General features: G+C 43.5%; 1 protein-coding gene across 1 annotated transcript in view; it reads left to right on the forward strand.

Annotated features, from left to right (window-relative positions):
- The first annotated feature begins 5,611 nt into the window (after positions 1-5,611).
- Positions 5,612-14,836, forward strand: part of LOC140582417 (uncharacterized) — a 94,831-nt gene continuing 85,606 nt past the window's right edge. Inside the window, exons 1-2 of the mRNA XM_072706769.1 lie at positions 5,612-7,546; positions 8,034-9,280. Coding sequence (XP_072562870.1) covers positions 9,155-9,280 — 126 coding nt within the window. The 5' untranslated portion in view covers positions 5,612-7,546; positions 8,034-9,154. The remainder of the gene's footprint in view (positions 7,547-8,033; positions 9,281-14,836) is intronic.

Below are 14,836 nucleotides of genomic sequence, written 5' to 3' on the forward strand. Positions count from 1 at the left end.
TTCGTCCACCAAACTTTACAGGTGACACAATGCAATCAGGCAGGTAACGTTCTCATGGCATCTGCCAAACCCAGACTTGTCCATCTGACTGCCAGACAGAGAAGCACGATTTGGTCACTCCGCAGAACACATTTCCACTGCTCCAGAGCCCAGTGGTGGTGTGCTTTATGCCACACCATCCGATGCTTGGCATCGTGTCTGGTGATGTGAAGCTTGCAAGGCCATGGAAACCCATTCCAAGAATCTCCCAGTACACAGTTTTTGTGCAGGAGTTAATGCCAGAGAAAGTTATTGAGTCGACAAACCATTAGCAATTTGTATGCACTATGCACCTTAGCACTCTGTTACTTCACGTGGCCTGACACTTTGTCGCTGGGATTCTGTTCCTAAACACTTTCACTTTGCAATAATACCACGTACAGTTGGCTGTGGAATATATACTGTAGCAGGAAAGGAATTTCACAAACTGACATTTTGCAAAGGTGGTATCCAATGACAATACCAGGCTAGAATTCACTGAGATCTTCAGAACGACCCATTCTTTCACAAATGATTGTAAACCCAACTGCATGGCTAGGTGTTTGATTTTATACACTTTTGGCAATGGGTCTGAATGAAACACCTGAAGCCTTATATCATGCTCAGGCATTATATAAGGCAACCGGGCCAAGTGTGAGTACACCCTAATACTGACCATTTGCCAGACTGAGCTCTACCGGGGAGGGTCCTGGTGCAGCTACTGGAAGAGGTGGTGCAACTCTACTCACCTCAGCCACCTGACAGACAACCTCAGTGCCTCAATACCTACACTGGAAGAGTAGTGTGCAAGGGAACAGCAGGCCATGAGATACAGACACCATCACGAAGGGCTACAGAGCCAAAGACTCCACTCACTCACAGAGACAGTCGCTTGTGATGTAACCCAGGGGTTCTTGACGAAGCATTTGTATTAATTGTGATTATAGCATTATGTGATGTTTCCTCTGTTTATGTTAAAGTTCAGTGGTCAGTTTAACAGATAAACCACACACAGTTCCTTAATAACTATATTTTATTCTTCAAAACAAATATAAAAATAATTATGCAATAAAAAGTATTCAGTGAGCTTGCTGGAAAACAGTTTGGCTACACATTAGTTCACATCAAAGTATATGATGCTTCTGTAATCAGTTATGGCCAACAAGCAACATCTTATGCATGATTTAAAGTGGTCAAAACAGCAAACTGGGATGTGTTGATGCTGGGTGATACTGGCAATTTAATCAGTCTCATATCCCACCAAATCCCATCAGATAAGTAGTTCAAAAATGAACATAAATATACCTGAAGGCTGTGGGGCTTCTTTGGATAGTATGCTGGCTTCTGTCCTACCCGAATGAACACAAAACAGCGATTGGTTTAATAAAAAAGCATTTATTTGCTTAACAGAAACTGCAACAAACAATGGATAATCTTGATGGGGGTGTGAAGCAGGTAGGAAATGGCAGATGTGATACGCGAGTATGTGAAGTACGTGATGTGTGTGAGTGTGTGGCGTACGTGTGCACATGCCCGTGGCAGAGTCCGTGTGCGTGGAAGGACGGCACTGATAAACAGAAACGCACAGTGGAATGCAGCGGGGAATTTAAATCCATGCAGGTATTCCACTATTCTGTAGAATTTATGGAATAAAGAAATATATGTAGTTACCAATGTAAAACAGACATGCATACATACAGTACAGGAACTATACATAACAATGTAAACTATAGATATGGGTATGGAATCGGAATGTGCAGTGCAAAGTGGCTGCTGCTTATCAGTCCAGAAAACTTACATAACCTATACATGACAATATACATGCATATGAGGACCGTAGGGAAGAAGAAACTGCAGCATGAAGTGACTGGTGCTTATCAGTCCAGTATAAAAAGCAGGTGCAACTGCATGTACTGTAAGGTGCAGAGTGCAGTGAGCTGGGTGACCATTACCATAGTGCCTGGGGTGGGGGCACAGCTGGCAGAGGGTGGCAGTAGTTGATCCTTCTGTTGGCCTGGGGGTACAGACTGTTCCGGAGTCGGGATGTTCTGGTATTAACACTCCAGTACCATAGGTGGAAATTAGCGGGAGAACATTTCAAACTGAATTTAAGGAAGCACTTCTTTACACAGCGTGTAGTCAGAGTATGGAATAGTCTTCCTGATAACGTAGTGCAAGCTGAATCCTTGGGTTCCTTTAAATCAGAGCTAGATAAGATTTTAACAACTCTGAGCTATTAGTTAAGTTCTCCCCAAGCGAGCTCGATGGGCCGAATGGCCTCCTCTCGTTTGTATAGTTCTTATGTTCTTATGTTATCTGCCTGGTGTCATGAGACTGACGATTTGTTGGGTGAGGGGTAGGCAGTGTAGACTACAGACAGTGTAGGCTTTGGTGAGCCTCCTTAACCATCCACTCCATGGTCTTTAACCAGTTTAGATCCTAAAACCAGTTGAAACAAGCAAAGCACACAGGCACAGAAACACAAAGTAAGATGGCTGAACAAAGCCAAGGCGGAGAGGGAGGGAGCAAGATGCATAGGAAGCCTCACACTGCATTGCTTGATATGATGAAGGGCAGCCCTGCCCCCTGTTGGTGGGATGGCAACAGCTGTTCAGTGTTTTAATTAAATTTTGCATCATTTTCATTCCAGTGCTGTAAATGCTAGGAAACATGGATGGGTGATATGTAGCTTAATTAATTAAAGTAAGTTAATTCATGTCAAAAGTAAGAAAGCTGAATTTTACACCACTGCATATAGTTAATTAAGTTTAACCTTTTGCATGACTGGATAGGCCAGCTTTACAAATACCAAACTAAACTTCACTAAGATGATTTCGGTCCAACTCGCAATATGCAAGGCTCATTTCAGCAGCATAGACACATGGTTCGAATTACGGGGGGAACTGGGGGGTACAGTAACCCCCGTCAAGACCCAGACCCCCCCAATAAGACAAAAATAGCAGTTTGGGGGGTCTTAAAACTTTTCTTTTGCTGTAAAGAAAAAAACAAAAGCTAACTTCACCTTGTAGGAAAATTTCTATGTAAAACAATTTCAGACACCGCTAATGTGGACCGTACCATTTTAACCACCTCGGCGCTAGAAACAGCTTAGCCAGTCGGTTGTGCCAGAATTGTGGGAACCCTGATCCAGGACGCACCGGACCCGCGCAGCGCGCCCTGAAGACGCTCCTGCCACTCACCGGCCGTCAAGAGCTCCCTGCTCGTCAGTGAGGAGAATCCGCAGCGGGCGGGGGCTGCTCTGTTGGAGCGGGAGGAGACGTGCTGCAGCTGGGAGGCCCGGCTGGCTGCAAAGCGCCGCGGACTTGACAAGCAGCAGGAGCGGGACCATCGTGACCGTGAGCGGCTGCTGAAACCTGCGGAGGAGCAGGAGCTGGAGCAGCTCAGCGGTGAGTTGACCAGCTGGGAGAAGTAGCGCGACCGCCAGGGGTGGCTAGCCGAGGCAGCGGAGGCGGCATTACGGGGCTAGGAGGAGGCCGCACTGCCGGAAGTCTCCAGCAGCCCCATGCGCTGTGTGTCCCCGGAGAAGGGAGCCTGGCTGTGGGAGTCGCTGGGCATGGTCACCCCTGGAAGCTGTGCTGGGAAGAAGGTCCAGCGCCGGTGTTCTGGGCAATTCAGTTTCCCCTGTCGCGCGCTGATTAGTACACGGTTTCGCTGTTGTTTTCATGCCTTTTTACGAAGCTCTTGAGGTAATCAAGCCTTATATTTTAAAACATCACATGTTTTTTGTTTTTACAGATAATAAATGAAAGTATTTAATTCGCTGGATAGAGATATTTCTTGATGAAAACGGTATAGTATTGCTTATAAGACTATATTATGCGTGACGATCTACTGTATTCACATGTAATAATGTACCCGAGTGATTTTCAGACATTTCACATACCTCTTTGCTTTAATATTAGGGGAAACATTATTTCCTGATAGACAGGGGAAACCGAATTGCCCGGAACACCTGTACGTCTGAGGAGGGGGCAGTGTAGCACCGGCTGGACGCGTGTCCCAGCACGCCCCGCGTGCAGTTGTAAATAGCCCTTGCTGTATTGTTATTATTAATGTTAATGGTTACATTTCCTTATTGTTGCTCGTGTGTGTACCCGAGTCCTGTGTGTACCCGGTCCGATCCTCGTGTGAGTTAGCTTACGTAAATCTCCCACCATGTGTGCATCCTACAGTTCGGCATCTGACAACCTTGTATTTCCTATATGTAATAGATTCGGTGCTCGTTGGGTGTCTGATGTGTTCCTTTCCATGACCGATAATAAAGAGCGCGCTCTTCCCAGTAAGCGAGCTTCTGTGTGTGTTTCTGCTCCCGCGATGCCTCGGTCCACCCGAAGCCACAGAAACGTTATCTCATTTTGTCAGTGTGTAACTTGATGGGAATCTTGCCTTAAGACAAAATAGAAGCAAAGGCCTGTATGACCTCAGCACCCATTTCTGTGCATTTGGAGTGGAAACCTCTGTATCACCCCCCGTAATAAAATTTGAATCCCCTAATCAGAATTTCTCTAGCAAACTGAGTTTTGTGTTATATGTACAATACAATAATTTTAGTGATTCTGTTTTTTTTTTTTTAAGGCTGCATATCTGAAAGTCTGACCTGTATGTTTGGGCTAAAGTAAATGATAATAGGAGGAATAAAACTCGCTGACCACTCGGCATGTAAGTCAGCAGTACACTTTATTTTTGTTTTCATGGCACTCATTAACATACATGAGGCTGCTGTATTGGCTGACCTGTCCTCCAGGTCCAGTTTACAATTGTTTCGGACTGGTCGGTCTAACCAGTTCGGTGTCCGACTTTGTGCCATTTGGGAAAGGTCGTCTTCTGTTGAATTGCCTCATGCGCCTTTTCTGCTGCTCGGGAGCCTTCCCCAAATCACTTTGTGATTTCGTTTTTCTCCGGTCCAGTTTAGACCTCAGCCTGGGTGCCCCTGCCCGGTCTGACTGGGTGCCCCTGCCCAGTCGGCTTCTGATTATTCTGCATCGAAGCTGCTGTCTGTCTATCTTTTCTGAGCTAACCTCCTCAAGTGGGCTGCTCTCCTGCTGTCTGTCATTTTTTGACAGGTCTGAGCTAGCCTCCTCAAGTTGGCTGCTCTCCTGTTGTACATTATCATCTTGTTGGCCAGCAGGGCAATCACTGGCCATCTCATGGCCGCCTTCAGCCATGGTAGCCGTGTCTATATCTCTTGGCGTAGTTCTCCTCTGCTTCTTCCAGAACCTGAGAAGAGTGCCTTTCTTTTTTGGGCCCTGAACATTTTTTTGTTTAGGGCCCTGCACCTTTGTGCAACTTAAACCCATACTGAAATTATGCAAATGATATAGCTTAGATTCTCTTTCACCAGTGCTTCCTTCGAGAGAGTCTCTAAGAATGAAATGTGAAGGTGCAATTGCTTCTTATATAGGAAAATCTTCCTTCGATGACATCACTGGCCAGTTCCGGAATTCTGTTCTGTTTTGACATCACACAGGGCCCTCCATATAAGGCATCTGTCATTTTATTGTTTATACCAGTACAGGGTATGCTGATTGGTTTAAAAAATAATATTAAATCATTATTTAAAAAAAAAATACCTGTGTGTTTAGAAAAAAAATGCCTGTGTGTGTGCGTGTGTGTGTTATCCCTTATCCTACCAATACAATCCACGTTATTACTTAAAAGCTTGTTTGACATCCTTTAATGCTGATAGTTTTCAGTAACTTCAATTATACATGAATTGTGTTAATATGATGAAAGTAATATGGGGACATTTTGACCCCAATATAATATAATTGAAATTATCACACGGTCATTTAAACTTCAACACTTTTAAATATGTATTGACTTGAAAGTAGGGTGTCATGGAGGCTTAGCTGGTGGCCCTGTTGTCTGTCACCGATGGGTTTGGGGCTTTGAATCTCATCACTGCTTGGCAGGGGTGCCGTAATGGCGGGGGAAAGTTACGATGATTCCAAGGGCCCCTGAATGACAGGCGGCCTAAAAAATTGGGAGAATAGCTGGATTAGTCTGGACTGGAGGGCCCAATATGATATGCCTTCATGGGGCCCACAATCTCTAGCAATGCCCCTGCTGCTCGGTGTATGCATGAATGTTTTCCTGCAGACATTGTTTAGGCTAATTGGTGCTTCTACAATTTCCCATAGTGTATGAATGTGTGTGTATATGACCTGTGATGGACTAGCATCCTGCCCAGGATGTACCCCAGCCTTGTGCCCTGTGCTGCTTGGCACAGGCCCCAGGTGACTCTGCCCAGGACAAACAGACTGATGGTTGGGTGATTTTTCGGGTTTGGACGGCGCAGAGGCTCAGGACACATAAGTTACATCACACCTTTGGGGGCTGGGAGTCAAAGATCACTTTTGCTCTGTGTGTGAGGTTTGCATGTTCTCCTAGTGTTATATGAATTTTCTCTGGATCCTCTGTTTTACTCCAAAGATTGAAAGAGGTGTACTTAGGTATATTTGTGTCTCTAAATTGACTTGTGTGTGTGGGCGTGTGTGCGCCCGGTAATGATCTTCGCGGTAATGATGCCGCAGCCGGTCCATGTTTTTGTTGCTCTGAGCTCCCTCGCAGACAGTCCACATTTTTTTGATGTTGAACATCATCTTACCGTAGGAACAGCAGTATCTCAAGTTGTTGATGGAGCACATGTGGAAATCTGTGGCTGCTGCATCTGTGTCTTCAAATTGACTCCTTGATTCTGTGTGATACTTTAAAGCATTCATCGGTGTGTTTTTGTATAGCAATGTAAAACCTGTTATTTTGACATTGTGCAGACCACTTTTTCAGTCCCCACAAGGGGAAACTAAGTTTTATAAAAATCCATGACTGCAATCAAAAAACTTCCTGTAGAAATGACATGAAAGTCCCCACAAAGATATGAATTCAAATGTGTGTGTGTGTTTTTTTTTATTATTATTTCAAATTTCACTGGTTGATCTTCATGTTTTGTTTGTCATAAACAATTCTATTCCCTGAGAACCTGGGGTTGATTATAATGAGTGTAATTAAGGCTTTTAGACATTATGACTGTGTTCAAGCTATTTGCTGAAGGTAGTTGTAGATTTTGGGATGGATGGAACTTCTTCAGGAATCCTGTCTCCCTTTCTGCTTATGCTCTACAATTCGGACAGCTAGCGCAACACCAGTTCTTGCACTTTACATTACATTACATTAAAGGAGCCCCCCTCTCAACATTTCATTTGGACTATAGACAAATATATTTTAAAAGGTGATTCTCATTGAATGAAGGTAAAGCTCAGTTTTCAGGGATTTTATTCACCGGCCACACTGAAGGAAGGTGACCCAGCTATATACACCCAGTATGCACTGGGCCACCTGCCTGCTGTAGAGCCCTGTCCTTTTGTGCTCTTCCTTCCCATGCTCAGATGACCTCCTGCCAGAGCAGAGCCCAACACAACCACGACACCTCACTCAGGTGTCCTACTCTGTCTGAACTCCAAGAAGCATGGGGACACTGGAGACAGAATGGAAGCCCATCTCACACACTGTAGGCTATGTACAGACACCGCTTCTCCTAACTGCTTGCTGAGCCAAGCCAAAGCAAATGTTATCATCTTTTAATCAGCGGGAGTTTTCACCACAAGGGGCAGCTTAAAGAACATAGAATGGTTGTGTAGTGCATTTGCTAGTGATTAACACTGCGAGCCATTCACTATTAGTAGAAGTAATAAAATTATGATTTTGCCATCATTTACATTTACATCATTTGGCAGACGCCCTTAGCCAGAGCGACTTACATAAGTGCTTTAAGACTCCACAATGAATTTTTCCCGATACTAGCTCAATAAAAACCAAGGCTATGAGTACCATCGATCTAATACTCTGTTGGAAAAGTGCTTTTTTTTATTATTATTATTATTTTTTTAAGTAATGAAAGTATAATGCCAGAAGTGCTAATTCAGGTATTTCTGGAAAAGGTGTGTTTTAAGTCGTCTTTTGAAGACATGCAGTGACTCAGCTGTTCGAACATCTAGGGGGAGTTCATTCCACCAACTTGGTGCCAGAACAGAGAAGAGCCGGGAGGTGTGTCTTCCTTGTGCCTTGAGGGGTGGTGGGACCAGTCGAGCAGTGCTGGAGGATCGGAGAGATCGTGGTGCAGTGCGGGGTGTGATGAGGTCTTTTAGGTAGGATGGAGCCAGTAATGCAATTTCTGTAATGCAATTTCTGTAATGCAATTTCTGTAATGCAATTCCCAGTAGGCACTTCTCCATAATCTGTACCCAGGATTCATTTTAAAAATGGAATTTAGAAAGCAGCACTTCACTTTGATGTAAATATAGCACTATGTGAATGCTGATTTAATAAATGAAGAATGTTGATCAGAAGAGGAACAGAAGGGATAAATAAACTCACCTAGTACTTCAGTAATCCCGTCAGTCACATGCAATCCATTCAGCCAGGGATAATTCTCCTCTTCTATGTTCATTGTTGTCATAAGATCTCTTTCATTCTATCATTTGTATGATCGTACTGGTCTTCCGTACATGTTTGTGTGCTTTGTTGAATTCCTATTTTTATACATAGTATTCTGTGAAGTGTTTCTCCTTTAATATTATGTACTTCATGTTTGGCATTGGACCACAAACAATTCTGGTATGTTGGTACATAATGGCAGTAAAGTAAGTTCTGATTCTGATTATCCTATGAACAGATGGAATATTCACTGCTGGTTGTGGGATTACCCCAGGAACAGTCAGAATACACATCACAGATCCTGTGATTAGAGATTATCCCATGTAGAGGTAGAATACACATAATGCTTGCTGGGATTAGAGATTATCCCATGTAGAGGTAGAATACACATTAGATTAGATTAGAGATTATCCCATGAACAGGCAGAATATACATCACAGTACCTAGGTTTACAGATTATGAAAAGGCAGATATAGTGCTGATATATGGGAATCACCGCCAGTAGTGGGTAAAATTAGGACACGCAACAAGTGTACAGAAACAAGTCCTGATTTTCAGAAGCAAAGCGGGGCCTGTGAAGATGCATGACAGTCTGTCTCCTCCCTGTATTTAATCACTTGAACACCCCTCCCCCACAAACCTGTTTGATGTATGGCTCATTTGAACATGTTACCAGGAGCAGATGGCCAAAGGGTGTCATAATGGGGGAAACGTGACCAAACAAACTGTTTCATATGGATGGTCTGACACGGAGCCAACACTAACATTTCAGCAAAGTCACCTGCTGACCTGTAACTTCACCTGTGAGGTTAGTTGACAATCGCCGCAATCGAAGTGGAAGTACATCTCTGCCAGGGTGATCAGGGGTATGGGAAGCCAGGGAACAGAAAGCAACCTGCCTGGGGGGGTGGAGTGGGATGCAGGTAGCATGGGCACACACACAGAAATCTCACAGCGGCAAACATACAGCTTTCCTGCCCCATTGGAGCATGATGCATTTATTCATTAAAGTTATGCTGTCCGGATCAGTGACAGGAAATTAACAGAGGACAGCCCAGTGATACAGGCTTCTGAACACATGAACTAAATAAACAGTAGTAGAGTGAACCAAGACAGCATATGTGACATGTTTGTATTCATATCTTTGTGGGGACTCTCCATTCAACAGCAGGATTATGAACCAAGGCGGTGTCTTGGACTGTGACAGCACAGTAACAACTCAATGACACAGAATTCTGAACACGCAAACTTTATAAAAAGTAGGATAGAGAGAGATAGAATACCGGTTTTGTCAAAATGACAGGTTGGGTCAAAGGTCACAAAGGTCAAATAAATCAAAAAGTGACAGGCGGGGGCTGCAAGCCGGGTGACGTCATGAGGTAGTGGGAGGGGGGGCTTTTTTTTTTGGCTGTGAGCCAGTTGAGCGTTGGGATAGGGGTTTATTTGTATATAGTTTATTTATTTATTATAATTATTATAATTTAATTATGTATTATTATTTAATTATGTATTATTATGTAATTATTATTTTATATTGAGTAGAGTGCTTATGAGTGTGGTGTTTTGTCTGCATCCAGCGGGTGCCGAGCAGGGGGGACTGAGCAGGGGGGTTGGTGCGTTAAGGTCCCAAACACTGGGTCTGAGTGGGGGTGGGTTACCTGATGGAGTGTGAGCGTACGCTGTACCACCGTGGTAAGGTCCGTGGCTTTGGAGAATCTGTAGAAAAGGGCTCTGAGAGAGCGATGCTGTGTCTGTTGCGGTACCGTGGTAAGGTCCCATGGCTTTGGATAATCCGCAAAGGACTCGGAGAGAGCGATGCCGGAGAGCTGAGAGTTGTGCTGCGCGAGACTGAAAGAAATCCTGTGAGAATGACCAAGTTGGAGCTAAGAATGAGAGGAGGAGCTGGGTCTGACGTCCAGTAAAAAAACGCTTAGCAGTAGTTTGACCGTCTGTGTGTGTGTGTATGTGTGTGTGTGTGTGAAAGCCGACACCCCCCTGCAGCAGTAGCAGTTTGGCCTTGTGTTTTTTCCTCATGCAACCTATGTACATCCCGATAGGTCAAATCCCGGTCAAACTGTAATTTCGGCCACAGATCAAGTTTGACACTTTGTATTTCAGTAAATTTTGTTAAAAGTTTTGTCTTTTCCCCCCGACTCCCCGCCACACATCAAGTTTGACATTTTGTATTTCAGTAAATTTTGTCTTTTCCCCCCGACTCCCCCCATACCGTCTACGCAGTTAAAACGTACATCGAAATAGACAACAGATAAAACTTGACAGGCCGTATATTTCTCCTTAAAGAATCCTAAAAAGTAAGCAACCGCAGATATTTTTATTACCTTGAGAAGGGTCCCCCTCCTTTGGTAAAGAGACACAAGTACCCCACACCCCGTATCATCAAGGCATTGCCCTACTGGAAAGAGAAAACTACATGGGACCTGCATAGAGTAAGTATATTATTTCTTTTATGCGTGTTTTATGATAAACACCATACAATAAAATAACTTAAAATAATTATTTTATTTTTAGAGATTCAGCTATTTTGGGTTTGTTTTTTTCTCTACGGGAGACGCTGCGGTTAGAAAACTCCATATAGTGAGTATATTATTTCTTTTATACATATGATAAACGCTATACATTAAACACTATACATTATAACTTATTCTAATAATAGGTATTCCCTGTTAAAACAGGCGAGGATTGCTGGGATTGCTGCGAGAGAGTGGTGTTGAGCTGCAGCGATTGTTTGGGATTGTTTTTTTTGGAGTGTTTTGAGTGTTTGTGTGCTTTACCTGTTTACGTGGGTGGCTGTTTATTTCTATTTATTGTTCTTATTTCGGTCAGCGTGAGTGCTTGTCTGTCCTGTCTGTTAATCAACAGCGCGATTATTACCGACAGAGAGCTGCGGGTGTCGCGTGCGCGGCGTTTTTCTGTCCGCGTTTAAACTCCGTAACAAACACCCGCGGGGCGATTATAACTAATAACATCTAACGTCGGTATCGCTACCAAGCGTCGGAAAAGGACAGTTGCTCCTGAGCTTTGCTCGGTCGCCAGTCGGGGCCGGGAGGACATTTTCCACTTTTTTCCCGCTCCGGCAGTAGCCTGCTGTGAGGGGGTTTTTGTGGTTTTTCGACCTCCCAAGAGCAACTTCGATTTCGCCTTGTTTTTAGTTCATACTTGGTTCAGGCAGAAGTTCTTCTGGTAAGTAGTAGTAAGTTTATCAGGTTTAAAATTTTTAATAAAATAATAATTAAGTTCCGTTTTAACACAAGTAATAACTTATTTTAGTGTACTCCGCACGTTACTGCATTTATTGTTACGCAAATTAATCTTTATAGTTAAATACACTATATAAATTTACTGGGCTGGGAGTACGGGGTCATAGTGAGTTAGTTAATTATGGGGCCAGCTCAGTGTTGCGTTTGCAAGATGTTTGCCCTTCTGGACGTTAGTGTCCAGTCGGACTTCATCTGCGAGCGATGTAAGCTAGTGGACTCACTCATGGTCAAGGTTCGCGACCTTGAGGAGCAACTGGCTCGCATCCAATGCAACAGTGAGTTAGATGAGCTAGTTGATACGCCGTTTAGGGAGACGGTGTGTACGCCACTAACGGGGGGGAGGGAGAATGAAGAGCAGAGAGGTCGAGAGAGCTGGGTGACCGTAGGTCGTAGACGCAGGAAAAGGCGTACACACGTTACAGAGGCGGCATCACCTGAGGTGTCTGTGTCTAACAGGTTTCAGGTGCTTCCAGCTTTAGAGCTGGAAGGGACTGGGGAAGCAGGTGGGCCCTTGGGCACTGAGGAGCCCCCTCCCCCCAGAAAGAGGGAGGTTGTGGTAGTGGGGGATTCAATTATTAGGGGAGTAGACAGTTATGTGTGCACGCGTGATAGAGGGTCCCGTACGGTGTCTTGCCTGCCTGGTGCCCAGGTAGGAGACCTTCCAGATCGTGTGGACAAGCTTTTGGCCCCAGCTGGGGTGGATCCAGTTGTCGTGGTGCATGTTGGCACCAACGACATAGGCAAGGGTAGAAGGGCTGTTCTGCAGGATAAATTTATAGAAGTCGCCAATAAGCTTAGAAGCAGAACGTCCATGGTGGTATTTTCCGAAATACTCCCCGTGCCACGCGCAAGTGAGGCTAAGTTAGCTGAGATAAGGAGATTAAATGCGTGGCTAAAAGGATGGTGTAGGAAAGAGGGGTTTAGGTTTATGGGGCACTGGAGGACCTTCTGGAACAGGTGGGACCTGTTCAAGCCGGATGGGTTGCATCTGAACCGGAGGGGAACCAGTGTACTGGGAAGGCGTATTTGTAGAGTAGTTGAGGAATGTTTAAACTAGGGACTGGGGGGGCAGGGAGGTTAGTTAAGTATGTAACTGGGGGGAAACGGAAAGCCCAAAAAAATCATATTATAAGTAGGCACTGTAATAAGCCTACCCTTTGTTGTCTGTATCTAAACGCCAGGAGTATTAGGAATAAAATTCATGATTTAGAGGCTCTTATCTCATCGGACTCTTATGATATTATAGCAATAACTGAAACGTGGTTGAGTGATAAGGATGGACAAGAATATAATATGGATGGTTACACATTGTTCCGTAAAGACCGTATAGGTAAGAAGGGAGGTGGTGTTGCAGTATATGTAAAGGAAATCTTGCAGGCAAGGGAGCTTACTGATATAAGTAAAAGTACGGAAGCTATATGGGTAAAATTAGATGCTACAAACTCAAATAGCCTAATTGTCGGTGTTTGTTACAGAGCACCCAATGTAGCTGCTGAGGAAAGCAGATTGTTATACAGTGATATTAGGATTATGAGCAATAAAAATGATGTGGTAGTTATGGGTGATTTTAATCTACCGGGGATACAGTGGGACATTGTTGCTGGCTCTTCTGAAAATGAACTTGAGATGGTGGAATTAGTACAGGATTGTTTTTTTACTCAGTTTGTTAACACCCCTACCAGGGGAGATGCCATTCTTGATCTTGTTTTGTCTAATAACCAGGACAGGATTGGTAAATTAGATGTTTTAGAACCACTTGACAGTAGCGATCATAACATGGTTAAATTTGAGGTTAAGTTTAGTGCCCGAAGAGCAAAGTCCAAATCAAAAATATATAATGTTAGGAAGGCTAACTTCAATTGTATGAGATTAAAACTAGAAACCGTGAACTGGATGGAGTTAAATAACAAAACTGTTGAAGAGGCATGGGAATTTTTTAAAAGCACATTATTGCAAGTACAAGAGGACTTCATACCTGTTTCTAGCAAGAATAAATCTAGGAAATTGCAACCTAGGTGGTTTAATAGGGACATAAAGTATAAAGTAAGGAGGAAAAGGGCTTTGTTCCAGAGATGGAAAATAACTGATGATGACATAATAAAGCAAGAGTATCTAAATCTACAGGCTGAATTAAAAAATGACATTAGACGAGCTAAAAGGAATGTCGAAAGGAAGATCGCATTGGAGGCTAAGGATGACGTTAAAAGTTTCTTCCAGTATTTTAACTCTAAAAGAGCTCTAAAAGCTGAAATTACTAATCTGCAGGATAGTAAGGGTCTTATAATTGAAAACGACATTGACATAGTAAATGAGTTCAATGATAGTTTTGCACGGGTATTCACTGTCGAGGACACTAGTAACTTACCAGTTCTTATTACTAATTCAACATCGTCTATAACTAATATATATATAACTGAAGCTGATGTTTTGCAAAGCCTAGCTAAGCTCAAAATAAATAAATCACAGGGCCCTGATGGCATCTTACCTATAGTGTTAAAAGAGATGAGGGATATTATTTGCCGACCCTTAACATTACTGTTTCAAAAATCCTTATCTGAAGGTGTGGTACCTTCTGATTGGAAGCATGCCAACATAACGCCCATTTTCAAAAAAGGGGATAGAAGTAATTTGTCAAACTATAGGCCAATCAGTCTAACTTGTATAACTGGTAAAGTTATGGAGGCTATAATCAAAGAGAAAATGGTAGATTACCTGGACTCAAATAACATTTTGAGGGATAGCCAGCATGGATTTAGGAGAGGTAGATCCTGTTTAACAAATCTGTTGGAGTTTTTTGAGGAAGCTACTCAGGAAGTTGATGATAAGAAGGCCTATGATGTCATCTATTTAGATTTCCAAAAGGCTTTTGATGTTGTTCCCCACAAGAGGCTCTCACTTAAACTCAAAGCGACAGGTATTTTAGGAACTGTAGCGACTTGGATTGATAACTGGTTAACGGATAGGAAGCAGCGAGTAGTTATAAGAGGCTCGATGTCACAGTGGGCCTGCGTTCATAGTGGGGTACCGCAGGGTTCAATTTTAGGACCACTTTTGTTCCTAATTTACATAAATGATATAGACACCAA

Source organism: Paramormyrops kingsleyae, chromosome 24, assembly GCF_048594095.1.
Source record: "Paramormyrops kingsleyae isolate MSU_618 chromosome 24, PKINGS_0.4, whole genome shotgun sequence".
NCBI classification, from domain to species: Eukaryota; Metazoa; Chordata; class Actinopteri; order Osteoglossiformes; family Mormyridae; genus Paramormyrops; species Paramormyrops kingsleyae.